Here is a 17,662-nt window from a genome sequence, read left to right as displayed (position 1 = left end):
TCGGTCATCCCCATCTCCTCCTGCCCCCAATCCCTCCCAGCATCAGAGTTTTTTCCAACGAGTCAACTCTTCGCATGAGGTGGCCAAAGTACTGGAGCTTCAGCTTTAGCATCATTCCTTCCAAAGAAATCCCAGGGTTGATCTCCTTCAGAATGGACTGGTTGGATCTCCTTGCATTCCAAGGGACTCTCAAGAGTCTTCTCCAACACCACAGTTCAAAAGCATCAATTCTTTGGCGCTCAGCCTTCTTCACAGTCCAACTCTCACATCCATACATGGCCACAGGAAAAACCATAGCCTTGACTAGGCAGACCTTAGTCAGCAAAGTAATGTCTCTGCTTTTGAATATACTATGTAGGTTGGTCATAACTTTTCTTCCAAGGAGTAAGCGTCTTTTAATTTCACGGCTGCAGTCACCATCTGCAGTGATTTTGGAGCCCCCAAAAATAAAGTCTGACACTGTTTCCACTGTTTCCCCATCTATTTCCCATGAAGTGATGGGACCAGATGCCATGATCTTCGTTTTCTGAATGTTGAGCCTTAAGCCAACTTTTTCACTCTCCTCTTTCACTTTCATCAAGAGGCTTTTAGCTCCTCTTCACTTTCTGCCATAAGGGTGGTGTCATCTGCATATCTGAGGTTATTGATATTTCTCTGGGCAAACTTGATTCCAGCTTGTGCTTCTTCCAGTCCAGCATTTCTCATGATGTACTCTGCATAGAAGTTAAATAAGCAGGGTGACAATATACAGCCTTGACATACTCCTTTTCCTGTTTGGAACCAGTCTGTTGTTTCATGTCCAGTTCTAACTGTTGCTTCCTGACCTGCATACAGATTTCTCAAGAGGCAGGTTAGGTGGTCTGGTATTCCTATCTCTTTCAGAATTTGCAGCCAAAGATGGAGAAGCTCTATACAGTCAACAAAAACAAGACTGGGAGCTGACTGTGGCTCAGATCATGAACTCCTTATTGCCAAATTCAGACTTAAATTGAAGAAAGTAGGGAAAACCACTAGACCATTCAGGTATGACCTAAATCAAATCCCTTATGATTATACAGTGGAAGTCAGAAAAAGATTTAAGGGTCTAGATCTGATAGATAGAGTGCCTGATGAACTATGGAATGAGGTTCGTGACATTGTACAGGAGACAGGGATCAAGACCATCCCCATGGAAAAGAAATGCAAAAAAGCAAAATGGCTGTCTGGGGAGGCCTTACAAATAGCTGTGAAAAGAAGAGAAGCGAAAAGCAAAGGAGAAAAGGAAAGATATAAGCATCTGAATGCAGAGTTCCAAAGAATAGCAAGAAGAGATAAGAAAGAATTCTTCAGCGATCAATGCAAAGAAATAGAGGAAAACAACAGAATGGGAAAGACTAGAGATTTCTTCAAGAAAATTAGAGATACCAAGGGAACATTTCATGCAAAGATGGGCTCGATAAAGGACAGAAATGGTCTGGACCTAACAGAAGCAGAAGATATTAAGAAGAGGTGGCAAGAATACATGGAAGAACTATATAAAAAGGATCTTCACGACCCAGATAATCATGATGATGTGATCACTAATCTAGAGCCAGACATCTTGGAATGTGAAGTCAAGTGGGTCTTAGAAAGCATCACTATGAACAAAGCTAGTGGAGGTGATGGAATTCCAATTGAGCTGTTTCAAATCCTGAAAGATGATGCTGTGAAAGTGCTGCGCTCAATATGCCAGCAAGTTTGGAAAACTCAGCAGTGGCCACAGGAATGGAAAAGGTCTGTTTTCATTCCAATTCCAAAGAAAGGCAATGCCAAAGAATGCTCAAACTACTGCACAATTGCACTCATCTCACATGCTAGTAAAGTAATGCTCAAAATTCTCCAAGCCAGACTTCAGCAGTATGTGAACTGTGAACTCCCTGATGTTCAAGGTGGTTTTAGAAAAGACAGAGGAACCAGAGATCAAATTGCCAACATCCGCTGGATCATGGAAAAAACAAGAGAGTTCCAGAAATACATCTATTTCTGCTTTATTGACTATGCCAAAGCCTTTGACTGTGTGGATCACAATGAACTGTGGATGGCATCACAGACTAGATGTACCTGAGTTTGGGTGCTCTCCAGGAGTTGATGATGGACAGGGAGGCCTGGCGTGTGGCGATTCATGGGGTCCCAAAGAGTCAGGCACGACTGAGTGACTGAACTGAACTGAACACCTCTACCAGATGACTATTGTCTTGAAATTAATCCTAGTTTATTCATTAGTTAAGACTAGTATCCCAACTGTCTTTGCTATGCTTTTTGATGACTTTTACACGTCCACCAGATGATTGATGTCTTGAAATTAACTCTAGTTTGTATTTGTTAGCTAAGACCAGTATCTATTCTTTGTCTTCAGAACCATACAATGCTTGTGAGAATATGAATGGATGTAAACTTTATGGAAGAAAAATTTTATTTATTAAGAATGTTTAAGTGTTTGTAAACTTTGAATCAATCAATCTCACTCTAGGATTCTCTTTAATGTATGTATATAGGAAGCTATTTAAAGCAACTTTAATTTTAAAAATATAATGATGGAAGCAAAATATAAGTCTGACAATGGGTAATGGACAATGGATTATGACAGGAATATGAGAAAAAAGAACGATAAACAAGACGTTTTCATGAGTGGAGAGCCTGCTTATAATTAAGTAAAATTCAGGCTGAGGATTAAACCCCAACTTACTAAAGGAAAAGTTATGGTGAAATTTATTAACCTTCCTAAATCTCAATTTTCTTAACCACATAATTGGTATAATATTTCTTACCTGATAACTTTTTAGGAGAAATGAAATAATTTGCATAATTACTTTTGCTCAATACATGACAATACTCAGTAGTATCAGTAGATTCTATCCTATGTATGATAAAATCTCATTATGTAAAAGTTATTCTTTTCATTTAACTCTCAGTGCTGGAATCTTGGTTATTTTTTTCTATGAATTATATATTTTTTCCTTTTATTTCTTTTTCTTTGGCTTTGTTTTTCTTTGATTTGTTTTAAGCTGTTTTAACATATACCTCTTGATTATCCTGAAAGACTTTAGGCCTTAGTTCAAGAAATCACACCACAGATTATGCTTAACTTTTGGTCAACTGCAAAAAGAAATAAAGTTAAATGATATTGTTGCTTACTTTATTGAACTGATACAATGATCTAGGTGTACTGTCTCCTTTAATCCTCACAGGAACCATCTTAGGAAGGAAATATGATTTTGAATATGAGGACAGGACAGGAAGTCATATGCCTGCTGCCACGACTTGTTGAGTGATGACTCTCAACTCTACCATCTAGTTTATACTCAAGTTTTAAGAATCCAACCATTAATGAACAACTTTAAGAAAAGAAAAAAAATACTATATTTCTTTCAAAACAACAGTTCAATCCAATTTAAGTTTCCCCGGAACTTAAGTGAAATATAAACACGTGGTCTAAGAACAAGGTGTATCCTCCCAGACTCCATGTTTGGAAGGATAGTCTATAATTTAAGTGATGTGAGACCTGGTTTTTCTTGTTCATCAGAGAAAATTGCTTGTTTTGGTTGCTGCTCCAGGCTGGCACCAAGAGCTGTGTCAAGGACATGGTAAGAGTGCACCAACTTTAGGTGAATGAATGAGCTATAAGCACAGCTCCGCAGCAAGCCAAGGCTCACACGACACGACGCTTTAGGCCAGATGCTGTTGAATCAAAGTTGCGTCTTGGTTAAAACGTAGTTTATTTAGGAAACTGAATGTGCAACAGTGGCATTTACTTCTAGCCTCTAGAGTGGATTCCTAACATTCACTTATATATATAATATATGAATGTTACCACAATATTTCTTCCAATCAGAGCAATAATGGCAAGACAAACCATCACTGTCAGTAGTAAGAGAAAGAAGAAAGAAATGGAAGGATGGAAGGGGGGAAAAAAAGAACTCTGATCATTATGATTTTGAAATGCCATCAACGATAAGACGCTTCTCAATTTAAGAGATGTTAAAATACAAAACAGATGCATCTTACAGTTAATGAAAGAGAGTATTTATTCCCAGAAATTCACCAGGTGGTAGTCCTTCTTTTAAACAATACACACAAACCTGAAAATGTAACACAAGTAGGAAAAAAATGATGGAAAATTTGGAGGAATGGTTTCAATTTTTCCCCTACCTTTGACCACAAGTGAAATGCACGGTTTGGAGTTTACAAGTGTTTTCAAGGATTTCCAAGAGTTGTTTGAGTTGTACATTATGTTTATCCTAGATGCTGACTTGAAAATCCAACTTTCCCCTTGACCTTAAGGTAAGAATAACTCTGTGTATAAACAGATTTTTCATAATTTCTAAGACTATAAATTATAGCTAGCAAGGAGAGCTAGCATTTGTCTAGCAGCCAAATTTGTATTTTTAAAAAATCCTTTCTTTCACCTTCCACGACGCCATCACAATTCAATATAATTTTAAGAGGTCTTAATCACATTTTCCAAATCAGTCTCCCATCCTCCCAAGACAAATTCACGCATTCTTTCTGCTCACTCTGTGAGTACCTACAGAGTCCTTTAAAACACCCCTCCCCATGCAAATTTTTCTAGATTCCCCGCCTGCCTCTCTCTAAGCCCTAGACAGACAGCTTGGACTCGGGCACATAAAGCCTTAGCTAGTGGCGCCAAATCACACAAAGCCATTTTTAAGATGCCTGTTCTATGCTATCAATCCTCTTACCTTAGGCAACCCCCTCCTGCTGGTTAAGTGCTAACACATGCTTTACAACTGCAGGAGGGGATATGGTTTACAGATTAAAATTAGATGCAGAATTAAATTGCTTGAACACAGCTAAAAAGAAGAGGGTAGTGCAAGGAGTGGCGGAGACAATTTGGTCATGCCAGTACTCACGCACTTAATTCCAAGACTCGAATTTCCATAAATTCCCACTAGAATCCTTGGGTTCAGCTTCTGCTTCCATTACTGAGAGTCATTTTCAGAGCACTAACACACAGAATCTGTCAAAGAATAAGCAGCCCCATGAAAATGCATGTTCAAAATGTGGAATTTACAGCCGTGTGAGATCGCTGAGTCAAATACCAGAACTCCTTTAGAGAGCCAAGGAGAGTAATTTAAGGACCCCTAATGACATGTGTGGCTTTTCAGACTACTATGATAAGAGTAATCAGATCTCAGGCTTCAGGCTGTAACTTGATCACCTGTGCTTTTCAGAAAAGAATTTCTGTATACACGACAGCACTGCACAGCTGGCCGAGCACATTACTGGGCATGTCAGAAGGGAGGGGAGGGGAGGTCACCTCCTCCAGACCATTAAATGCCTTTTGCAACTGGTAAACACAAACTAACAAGCAGTAAGGATAGATGAAGCTTGATTTAAAAAAAAAAAAAATGACAGCTGTGCCTGAAAATTAAGACCTAAATCCATCAAGAAGGAATATGGCCAGTGAAATGTAGTTTCTTGGTTTAGAACGCAAGGGCATAAAATGCAAAGTTTTGTACTCTTCTTAGGCGAAGAGCTGACTCATTTGAAAAGACCCTGATGCTGGTAAAGATTGAGGGCAGGAGGAGAAGGGGACGACAGGGGATGAGGTGGTTGGATGGCATCACCTTCACAATGGACATGGGATTGGATGGACTCCGGGAGTCGGTGATGGACAGGGAGGCCTGGCATGACGTGACTGAGCGACTGAACTGAACTGAACTGATTCAATAGACATGTGCGTGGAGCCTATTTTTTCCTGGCATTTTGTTGAACAGTGAAAAATACACAGCACAGTTTACTATTTAGAGGGCTCTACAGTAAAGGGCTAGAGAATAAAAGGTAGGCCACCAGAACTTAAAAAAAGGTCAAGGTTGAGTCTTCCTAGCTTGCAAAGCAAAGGATGAAAACCAGTGGAGAGCGTCACTAGGTCATCAGCAGATGGGAGAACATTATGGCGTCCTAACGACAGAGAAGAGTATTCATGGTCATGTGATAAGTCAGGATTGAAATCTAGCTCTCTGGGGATGATGAGAATTGAATTCAAGTTCTGCAGATGGTTGGGTAAAACAAACCTCATAGTTAATTATTGATCAGTGAAGTGTTTTCAGCTAGGTCCAGAAAGGGTTTGCTATACCAAGGTCACTGCAAGTTCACGGTCCTTTTCTAGTTTCATCTGGTTAGAGCTTGTTGTTGTTCTGTGGCTCAGTTGTGTTCGGCTGTGACCCCAAGGACTTCAGCATGCCTGCTTTCCCTGTTCTTCTCCATCTCCCGGAGTTGGCTCAAATTCCATCTCACCCTCTGTTCTCCCCTTCTCCTCCTGCCTTTCGTCTTTCCCATCATCAGAGTCTTTTCCGATGGTTAGAGCTAGTTGTCATGAAATTTAGTTTTGTTATCTTCCAGGCAAGTTCTACTCTAGTAGAAAAGTTTCCGTTTGCAGATGTGGAAGGTCAAGCAGCTGAGGATATGGAGTCAAGGAAAAGAGAGCACTCCACGCAGTGGGAATACCACATGCAGACACCACCGAGGCATCGGAAAGGCTGTTACAGGAACCGACGGGGGCCGTCACAGTATGAGGAAACAAAGCCGGCACAACTGCTGCCCCTCGAAGTTGGGAAGGTGGCCTATGGCCAGGCCATAATATACAATGGAATATTACTCAGCCATACAAATGAATGAGATCATTTGTAGTGAGGTGGATGGACCTAGAGTCTGTCATACAGAGTGAAGAAAGTCAGAAAGAGAAAAGTATCGCATATTAACGCATACATATAAATCTAGAAAAACGGTACAGATGAACTGATTTATAGGGCAGGAATAAATACAGAGATATAGAGATGGGCACGTGGGCACAGGAGGGGAAGGTGGTATAATGTGTATACTTACAGCTCAGGCTTGTTGCTGTACAGCAGAAACTGATACAACATTGTAAAGCAGTTATGCACCAATAAAAAAAATAACTTTACTACTGTCTGAAGGAAAATAGAAAGCCACCAAAGGATTTTAAAAACAAAAGGTACAGGTGGGATTTGAAGCGCAGTAGATGATCTCACTGAATTAAAAACAAAAAATCACTCTGGTGACCGTGTGAACCACAAGCACAAGCTGGAATCAAGATTGCCGGGAGAAATAACAACCACCTCAGAGTCGCAGATGACACCACCCTCATGGCAGAAAGTGAAGAAGAACTAAAGAGCCTCTTGATGAAAGTGAAAGAGGAGAGTGAGAAAGCTGGCTTAAAGCTCAACATTCAAAAACCAAAGATCATGGTATCCGGTCCCATCACTTCTTGGCAAATAGATGGGGAAACAATGGAAACAGTGAGAGACTTTACTTTTGGGGGCTCCAAAATCACTGCAGTTGGTGACTGCAGCCATGAAATTAAGACGGTTGCTCCTTGGAAGGAAAGTTATAACCAACCTAGATAGCATATTAAAAAGTAGAGACATTACTTTGCCAATAAAGGTCAGTCTAGTCAAAGCTATGGTTTTTCCAGTAGTCATGTATGGATGTGAGAGTTGGACTACAAAGAAAGCTGAGCACCAAAGAATTGATGCTTTTGAACTGTAGTGTTGGAGAAGACTCTTGAGAGTTCCTTGGACTGCAAGGAGATCCAACCAGTACATCCTAAAGGATATCAGTCCTGAATATTCATTGGAAGGACTGATGCTGAAGCTGAAACTCCAATACTTTGGCCACCTGATACAAATAACTGATACCTTGGAGAAGACCCTGATGCTGGGAAAGATTGCAGGCAGGAGGAGAAGGGGATGACAGAGGATGAGATGGCATCACCAATGTGACAGACATGAGTTTGTGTAAACTCTCGAGTTGGTGATGGACAGGGAAGCCTGGTGTGCTGCAGTTCATGGGGTTGCAAAGGGTCGGACATGACTGAGCGACTGAACTGACTGTGTAAAGCTTTGCTTACTGACCTGAGGCTTTAATAGATGCTTGGGCTTCCCCAGGGGCTCAGCTGGTAAAGAATCCACCTGCAATATGGGAGACCTGGGTTCAATCCCTGGGTTAAGAAGCTCCCCTAGAGGTGGGCATGGCAAGGCACTCCCATATTCTCGCCTGGAGAATCCCCACGGACAGAGGAGCCTGGTGGTCTACAGTCCATGGGATCACAAAGAGTTGGACACGGCTGAGCAACTAAGCACAGCACAGCACACCATTGAGGAAGCAATTATCATAGTCCAGAGAGAGATGAAGGAATTCGAAACAGAAGTTTCCAATAAATGTGGGTGATCTTTTTCACAATGAAAAAGAGTGATTGTGTGAGGGGAAATAACTAGGGCATCCAAAACACAAACTGCTGGATAATTGATGAACATAACACTTAAGGCCTGATCCCAAGTTTCCATGTTAGCGGCTATGTTTGGCAGCCTGTGAAATGAGCCCCAGTAATCCTCACTGGCAGGTATTTATACCCAGTTCCTGAGCATGGGCTGGACCCATGGACTTCACTCTAACCAGGGGAATGGGGGGGGGGGGGGGGGGGCGGTGAGGGAATCATTTCCATGATTAGGTCACCAGCAGACGTGTCCTCTCCTTTGACAATTCTCTTCTGCTTTCTCCTGGGTCACTCTCCGTGGGGTGAACCACCTGTACTGTCATGAAACAATCTTGGTGGAAAGGTGTCCACAAAGATGGGTGGAAGCCACAGCTGCTTGAGTGAACTGGCAGGTGGATCCCGATGTAGTTTGATCTGGATGTGACTGAAGCTGGACCAACGCCTTGACCACAGCTTACGGCAATGCTGAGCCAAGAGGGACCCAACCAAGCCACATCAGATTCCCGACCGCAGCGTGAGGGAGTAAGTCTTCATTCTTTTAAGTTGCTAAGGGTTGGGGTGATTAGCAATAGGTGACTAATGCAGAAAACTTGCTGGATAAATAAGCAGTTTGCCCTTCTTATGTCACTTCTTCTAATTTTTTGTTGTTTAATCTCTGGATGCACCACTACACTTCTTCACTATCTTAGACTTTTTCACTTTCTTACTAAAACTTTTCTTAATATGTTACGTTCTACAGGAGTCAGTGTACAGATAGATATAATCGAAAAATTAGATTTTTTTTTTAGTTTTAATGGTTCAGAGGCTGATAGAAGAAACGAATAGAGATATGATGTCTTTATAAATCTAACTCTATTATAAAATTAGGACGTATTTTGCTTTGATAAATTTCACACAATAGGTGAAATCAAAGTATTAAAGTATCTTTATCTTCTCTGCTTTGTTAATTTTAGCAATTTTTGGTAAAAGCTATGGTAGTACTTATTAAGTAAAAATGACAGTCTTCAGATTTTTGATGTAATTACATAATAATAGAAGAAAGAACTCTTGGTATCTCACTGATGATATCTGAGTACTATGAACCAAGAATGAATGGCGGGCGTAGAGAGAACATGAACTTGTCTCCATGAAAACCTTGTCCGCTGGGTACTGCACCACTGCTGGTTTGGCTGCTTGCTGTCACACTCAGCAGGGACTTCTTCCTCCTGCTGACAGAGCAACCTCATTGGATGACAGCAATCGGCTGCCAGGCTCTGCCTCTTCTGGGTACCACGATGCCCCTGGAGCACTGACTCAGACCCCCAGAGCTGCCCGTGTGGAGGACTCAGAGCAACTTTCTTTCATCTTTCAGTGTAATGTTCTGATAAAATGGTACCAATGAACTGCACTTTCTCCAAATATAAAGCCTCCATGGAGCATTTCTTTCTGTCTAATTCAGAGACTCAAGCATAAATCCATAAATGGAGCCAACAGAAGCATCTCTATGTCAAGTACCTTGCAAAGGTGCTTTTAGGACTAAACCCAAACAAAAAATCTTTTTTTGTGTGTGAAAGCCTCCCAATTTTTCATACAATAGATTCCTGGAAAATCATGGCCAGAATTATCTGAATCAGGGCAAAGGAAACCACTTGACCTCAAACTAATTCCACCCAGCATCAAAGAAAAGTCATCCTCAACCTTTCCATGTCCTTCTGTTAATAACAATAGCAACAAAGACAAGAAAAAAAATTAATAAATGTCTCAAGATCTCAGTCAGTTAAGAATCTGCCTGCAATGCAGGAAACCCAGGTTTGATCACTGGGTTGGTAAGATCCCTTGGAGAAGAGAATGGCTACCCACTCCAGTATTTTTGCTGGAGAATTCCACGGACAGAAGAGCCTGGTGGGTTACAGTCCATGGGGTTGCAAAGTATTGGACACAACTGAGCGGCTAACACACACACACACACACACGTTATTTTGAACAACTGGCAGAATATAAGAAGTTCAGTCATGTCCAGCTCTTTGCGACCCTAGGACTGTAGCACCACAGGTCTCCCTGTCATCAGAAATTCCCAGAGCTGGCTTAAACTTATGCCCATTGAGTCAATGATGCCATCCAACCATCCCATCCTCTGTCGTCCCCTTCTCCTTCTGCCTTCAATCTTTCCCAGCACCAGGGTCTTTTCCAATGAGTCGCTTCTTCCCATCAGACGGCCAAAGTAATGGAGCTTCAGTTGCAGCATCAGTCTTTCCAATGAATATTCAAGGCTGATTGCTTCTAGGATGGACTGGTTTAACCTCCTTACAGTCCAAGGAGCTCTCAAGAATCTTCTCCAACACCACAGTTCAAGAGCGCTTTCTTTAGAGTCCAACTCTCACATCCACACATGACCACTAGAACAACCATAGCCTTGACTAGACAGACCTTTGTTGACAAAGTAATTTCTCTGCTTTTTAATATGCCATCTAGGTTGGTCATAACTTTTCTTCCACTGAGCAAGCATCTTTTAATTTCATGGCTGCTTTCACCATCTGCAGTGATTTTGGGGCCCAAAAACGTAAAATCTCTCACTGTTTCCATTGTTTCCCTATCTCTTTGCCATGAAGTGATGGGACCAGATGCCATGATCTTTGGTTTTTAAATGCTGAGTTTTAAGCCAGCCTTCTCATTCTCCTCTTCCCCTTTCATCAAAAGGCTCTTCAGTTCCTCTTTGCTTTCTGCCATAAGCATGTTGTCATCTGTGTATCTGAGGCTATTGCTATTGCTTCTGGCAATCTGGATTCTAGCTTGTGCTTCATCAGGCCCAGCATTTCTCATGATGTACTCTGCATATAAGTTAAATAAGCAGGGTGACAATATACAGCCTTGACGTACTCCTTTCCCAGTTTGGAACCAGAATATATTAGAATTTGGAACATAGGAAAGAAGAACCCATATGACTGCTTCCCTCAGAAAACAGTGTCGCAGGGAAGACGGACACCAGAGCCTTGCAGCCTATTGCACTGCTGGCTTCCAATACAAATAACATGAATATATTCACAATAATGCAGAATTATTTTCACTTTTGGACAATGCATGTAAGATTCACTTGGGCTTCCAGACAAAAATCACATGTTACAAATACCATTCTTGATATGAAAGTGGCAACAATCTTCCAGAAGCTAAGAAGAACAAAAGAGGCTGAGAGTAGAAATTTAGAGGCTTTTGTATCCTCATTTGAAGACGTGGAGATTGGTAATAAACTGCCGATAATGATGGGAGAAGCAATAGTTTCAATAAATTATTTAACGCTAAAACATTACCAACAGAAGAGCCTTATACTGAAAGTGTGTAGAAGAGGTAGGGAGAATCACAGTGAGAAATGGATAAATAAATGTAAATATTGATAAACATATCATTAAAAATATATATAAGACAAAAAATGATTTCTAAGTGAAACTGAAGAATATTGTTTACGAACACCACTCTACAATACAATCTTTTTGAACTATGACTGATGTAGTTTTAAGAAAAAAATATTTTTAAAATATTATAGAATAAAATGGCACTAGTATAAGCTGTATTTTACTGATTCTCAATGGAAACTTGTGTGTAACAGTTTTGATAATTCACGTTTGTAAAGCAATTTTCATATTAAATAGAACAACTTATCCAGCTACCCAATTCCTCTTCATTCCAAAACTTCCCAAACTGATTTCTGGGAGCCTCTGAGGTATTTCACAGGATTCCATTGATAATGACATTTTCTCTGTCCCCTGAGGTCAATACCCACAAGGGAAGTTCTGGTGTCCTTTTCAATACCGTCATTGCCAAATACACACAAGTCTGACTTGACAAATTGGTGCTAAACAGAAGCCATATGGTTCTCAGGAGCCAGTGGGGTGGCTACTCCTCTTTGCCACCCTCCCACGCTCATAACTCAAGTTTCCAGAGGGTGGTTGTTGTTGTTTTTTGTTTTTTTTTTAAAGAAAATTCCTTTGTCTTCTGCCCACAGCCTTTCCTCTTATGAAGCTCAGGGAGATATCTAAGGGTCCAGTGGGGAACCGTCCCAGTACATCCTGCTTACAGCCTGCAGAATGGCAAAGGTATGGTGGAGGCTGAAGTTTCAATCCTTCGGCCACCTGATGTGAAGAACTGACTCATTAGAAAAGACCCTGATCCTGGGAAAGACTGAAGGCAGGAGGAGAATGGGGTGACAGAGGATGAGATTGTTAGCATTGCTGATTCAATGGACATGAGTTTGAGCAAGCTCAGGGAGATACTGGAGGACAGAGGAGCCTGGTGTGCTGCAGTCCATGGGGTCGCAGAGAGTCGGACAGGACTGAGCGACTAAAAATAACAACAAAGGGCACAGCTGGCCTCAAGCATTTGAAAGCTGCCCGAATCTACCAGTTCCTTCCGTTTAGATTCTCTTTTCAGATTTGTTTTATATTTTAAGACTCAAATCCTCTACGCAGTAGGTGTTAGGACCTCACAGCTATCAAAACACATGGCCCCCCAGCTCTGGAGGAAATCGAGAGGAACTCATCATAGACTCACATTCCCAAATCTCAGAACAGGATTCTGGTTCGCTCAGGCAACGTCGACCAATCGACCATCACCGCCTGATTGGTGAAGGAGGCAGAGCTCTGTAAACCCATGACTGTTCTAACGGAAATCCTGCCGTAGGGAGTGTAGGAAGAAGGGCCTTCCCTGGTGGTCCAGTGGATCAGTCTTTGCCTTCCAATGCAGGGAACGTGGGTTCGATCCCTGGTCAGGGAGCTAACAGCCCACCTGCCTCACAGCCGAAATACCAAAACATAGAAACGCTGTTGTAACAAATTAAATAAAGACAAAAAACAGTGCACATTAAAAAAAAAAAAAAACACTCTAGAAAAAAGTGTAGGAAGGATTATTCTTCAGAAGAATGAAGGGGAGGCTGTGGTTTTAGCACTGAGTGTAGAAGAGCATCCAGGCATAAGAAACAGCGCAGGTACAAGGTCCTGGAACTCCTCTTAGCGGGTGCATGTTGAGCGGTTTAAAAATCGCGTGCTTTCAGTATGTACCCACTTTCACAGAGAGCAGAGGAGCTTGTCCCCATGTTGTAATCTGAGATCAGCAAAGTCAAAACTGCATCGATTCTCAGTCCTATTATGAAGCCCAAATTTTCCACAGCTATAGTGTTCGGTTCAGGTAAGCTTCTTTCAAACGTGGGCACAGTGGTGAAGAATCCGCCTGTCAACGTAGGGGAAACAGGAGATGCAGATTCAATCCCTGGGTCAGGAAGGTCCCCCGGAGGAAAAAATGGTAGCCCACTCGAGGATTCTTGCCTGAGAAATCGCGTGGAGAGAAGCCTGGCATGCCGCTGCCGATGGGCTCGCAAAGAGTCAGACATGATCGAGCAACTGAGCGCACACAGAGAGGCTGAGTGCAAAGTAGGAGAATTATAAGTTATCCCGTCCTGAACTTTAATAACTTCCCTCAAATTAGATTCTTAATTAGCTGAATAGTCAAGGAAAGCCCTGATGGCTTGAGTCACACAGGGAGAGATTTTGTATGCCTATTTTCAAGATGCAATGCTTAGGAAAAATACAAAACAGAGTATACAGTCTTATGAAAAAATGAAACCATTCACCTTAGAAATTAGGACTCAGGAAACACGAGGCATATGGTGAGGCTCTGAAGGAACGGGCCCGCTCGTGTTTCCGCACACACCTGGTGGTTTAATGTCAGGCTTTCGAGTTCAGGCATCGGGCTTGAATGCCAGTGAATTTGGGCAAGTTCCCTCACACTGCTACAGCTTCCTTGACTTCTAAGCTACAAATGGTTTTAAAAGCCTCATGGAGTTGTGGTGAATTAAAATAATTATATACAACACAGAGCGGTGCTGAGCATATACTAAGACTTGAAAAGTATTCATGCTAGCTATTACTCCTAGGGAGAAGGCTAGACACTCCGAAGCTGTGAGCTTCTAGAAGCAATGGAGAAAGAAACATGGAGGGGAGGAAGTTCAAGAGTCTGCGAGGCACCAGTGGGCACGTTTAAGCCCAGGATAGCATCACTGCAGCAACCCTTGTGACTGCAGAATTGGTTTAGGTCCAAAGCTTCACATATGGCTTTTGAGATGGAATTTTGACAATTTGTCCTACTGTGGGTGTGATGCCTTATTAGACAGCACAGTGCACAGGTCAGCTTTGTATAATTTGGGTATAACTTCTCCCCTGAGTTTACTCAATAACTACTTTGAACTTAAATCTGGAGATGGCTGTTACTTAGCCAATTTGGCATGAGAATTTTATATATATATCTTTTGAAAGAAAACAAAAAGTGTGGGACTCCCTTACTCCTCCTTTATGGAATAACAATATTGTATGGAGAAATACAGACCCATACATTAGATTTGAGGTTGTTAAATTATGATCTGAGCAGCCCAAGCCGTAATAGCTATGATCCCACACCACTCTTGCTTTTGAACTGTTGTGTCTTAGAAGACTCTTGAGAGTCCCTTGGACTGCAAGGAGATCCAACCAGTCCATTCTGAAGGAGATCAGCCCTGGGATTTCTTTGGAAGGAATGATGCTAAAGCTGAAACTCCAGTACTTTGGCCACCTCATGTGAAGAGTTGACTCATTGGAAAAGACTCTGATGCTGGGAGGGATTGGGGGCAGGAGGAGAAGGGGACGACAGAGGATGAGATGGCTGGATGGCATCATGGACTTGATGGACGTGAGTTTGAGTGAACTCTGGGAGTTGGTGATGAACAGGGAGGCCTGGCGTGCTGCGATTCATGGGGTTGCAAAGAGTCAGACATGACTGAGCGACTGAACTGAACTGAACACCACTCAGAGACCTCTTGCATGCATGCTAAGTCACTTTAGTCATGTCCGACTCTTTGCAACCCCATGGGCTGCCTGTCAGGCTCCTCTGTCTATGGGATGCTCCAGGCAAGAATACTGGAGTGGGTTGCCATGCCCTCCTCTGGGGGATTTTCCCCACCCAGGGATAGAACCCAGATCTCTTTCATCTCCTGCATTGGCAGGAAGGTTCTTTACCACTAGCACCATCTGGGAAGCCCAACAGATATCTTGGGTCCTCAGTTTTCTGTTTGTTTTTTTGCTCAGTTGTTTGTGAGACTGTTTAGTCAAATAAAACCTATCCAGAAGCCATGGGTATGAAACAGATATGAGGGATGCTTCTTGATTAAAATATAGAAGAAATTATAGAATCCTGACAATCCAGATCTCCTCCCCTTGGTTCCTTTGCAGTTCCCAGGGCGATTACATAACTTCTGGACAAAAGCCTTCCCCAGGCGCTTTCTGTTTTTAGCCACGTATTTCAGCTGAGCACCTACTTCCCGCAAAGCTAAGCACAACTAACGCACCCTAACCATGGAAAGTGGTTACTACAGCTTTTTGCCTCTTCTGTTCTCGTCTGTGTATTTTGTCTTCTTTAAATCTCCTTAAAATACACTCTTAAAAATGTCTTAATTAAATGGAAAGAGATTATCAGTAAACCACTATCAAGAAACCATTTTAAAATACAATAAGATCATAAATATGTTCATATCAAGTAACCATCAATCAATCATTCAAAAATCAGTGGATTACTCTTGTTTCTCTGGGTTAGACTTGGTCAGCATTTCTTGTTTCAGGCAAGAAAATACCACTCTCTTGTATTCATGTTTGGAGCCTTAATTACAGTTATGACAACTATCGCTTCTTGTCTAGGCCTTCAGTGTTTGGAGTAAACAGCCCAGATTTGAGGTCAAAAGAGTTGGTTTTAAGTCCAATTTCTACCACTTGCTAGTTCTATGAAAGTTAATCAAAATGCTAAACATTTTGAGCCACAAGTTGAGATAAATAATATTTTCAGGGTATTCAGTTGACTTTGTGACCACCATACTTTCTCTTTTTTAAAAAAATTTTTACTGGAGTATAGTGGATTTACAATTTTTTGCTAGTTTCTGCTGCACAGAAAAAGTGAGCCATATGCATCTATCTCTTTTTTCTAGTTTATTTTCCTGCACAGGTCATTACGGAGCACCGAGTCACATTCTCTGCGCTATACAGCAGGCTCTTGTTTATCCGTTCTGTGCATATTAGTGTATACATGTCAGTCCCAATCACTCTCTCTCTGGCAGGTGGCCAAAGGGAGACAGGGAGATGAGGTAAGAGACCCTCACAGCAATTTACACATAAAGAGGGTGGCCCTGACCAGTGCCCTAGCCTTCTTAAACATTAATTTTATTAGCGTAGAGTTACAATGTTGTGTTAATTTCTGCTGTACAATGCAGTGAATCAGTCGGCCTGTTTTCTGTCTTCCGCAGTGGAATGTAAGCTCCTTGACTGCAGAGAGGTTCTTCAGTGATGTATCAACTACCCAAAGAGCTTCCCAGGTGAATCTAGTGGCAAAAAAACCCACCTCCTGATGCAGGTGACCTAAGAGACCTGGGTTTGATCCCTGGATGAGGAAGATTCCCGGGAGGAGAGCATTTCAGCCCACTCCAGGATTCTTGCCTGAAGAATCCCATGGACAGAGGAGCCTGAAGGGCTACAGTTCACAAAGTTGCAAGAGTCAGACACGACTGAGCAAGTAAGCACACACAAATGCTTGCACACAATTACCCAAACAGTGCTGAGTGCAGAGTGGGAGATGAGTGAAGTTTTGGTTGACTAACTGAACAATGAATGAATAAATAAATACATATTTTGAAGTGGTTTCGTCCCATAGCACCTACCACAGTGTCTGACATGGAGAAAACACCAATCAAATGTTACTATTCTTATGCAATTTTCTCAGAGTAAATTCTGAGGTTATTGGATCACCAAATCCGTTCATAAGCACGTGGATAGACTTTCCTATGTAATGTTCTATATGAATCCTGAAAATGATTGGGTAGCAACAAGAAAACGTACTGTGAGACATTTTTGTTTATCAAATTCCATGCTTGTTTGCATGACAATAACATATTTTATTATTGTAAAACGTTTTTCAAAGCGTTTTCTCCAAGCAAGATTGGCTGCACTATAGTTTTTCTGCCTGGGGATATGTAGAACATCTTAGCTGTCTTGCAGGCTATCTTTATCCAAACTTATTTAAAAGAGTGTCTCTAGAAATATCCTCACATTTTATTCTCAAGATTTTTATAAAGTAACTGTCACATATTTCTTACCAGTATTTCATTAGTGAGCTAACAAAGCTAACAAAGAAAATAATTTCACATTTTGCAGCTAAAAGGAGACTCTTAAAGTTAAGCCAGCTGTTCAATTCCTCAGTTCTTGTGATCACCAATGCTTGTCCAGTCATAGGAATTATCATAACCACCCTTTCCTTGAGTTGCTTGGAAGACTATGACCAGGCATAACTACAGAACTCTGGTTTCCCAGCTGGAAACATGGCTGCTCTCCATGGCATATGCAAGACTTT

The 17,662-nt window shown here is 41.6% G+C and overlaps 1 protein-coding gene across 1 annotated transcript; it reads left to right on the top strand.

Annotated features, from left to right (window-relative positions):
• Positions 1–904: 904 nt before the first annotated feature.
• On the top strand, positions 905–16,952 carry LOC105613169 (uncharacterized). The gene is made up of 2 exons (XM_060396234.1): positions 905–8,797; positions 12,252–16,952. Exon 1 carries the CDS (start codon positions 1,169–1,171, stop codon positions 2,081–2,083), a length of 915 nt encoding a protein of 304 aa, XP_060252217.1. The 5' UTR covers positions 905–1,168; the 3' UTR covers positions 2,084–8,797; positions 12,252–16,952.
• Positions 16,953–17,662: the final 710 nt, after the last annotated feature.

The sequence above is a fragment of the Ovis aries genome, chromosome 12, assembly GCF_016772045.2.
Source record: "Ovis aries strain OAR_USU_Benz2616 breed Rambouillet chromosome 12, ARS-UI_Ramb_v3.0, whole genome shotgun sequence".
In the NCBI taxonomy this organism is placed as follows: Eukaryota; Metazoa; Chordata; class Mammalia; order Artiodactyla; family Bovidae; genus Ovis; species Ovis aries.
This window is presented reverse-complemented; position numbering and strand designations above follow the sequence as displayed.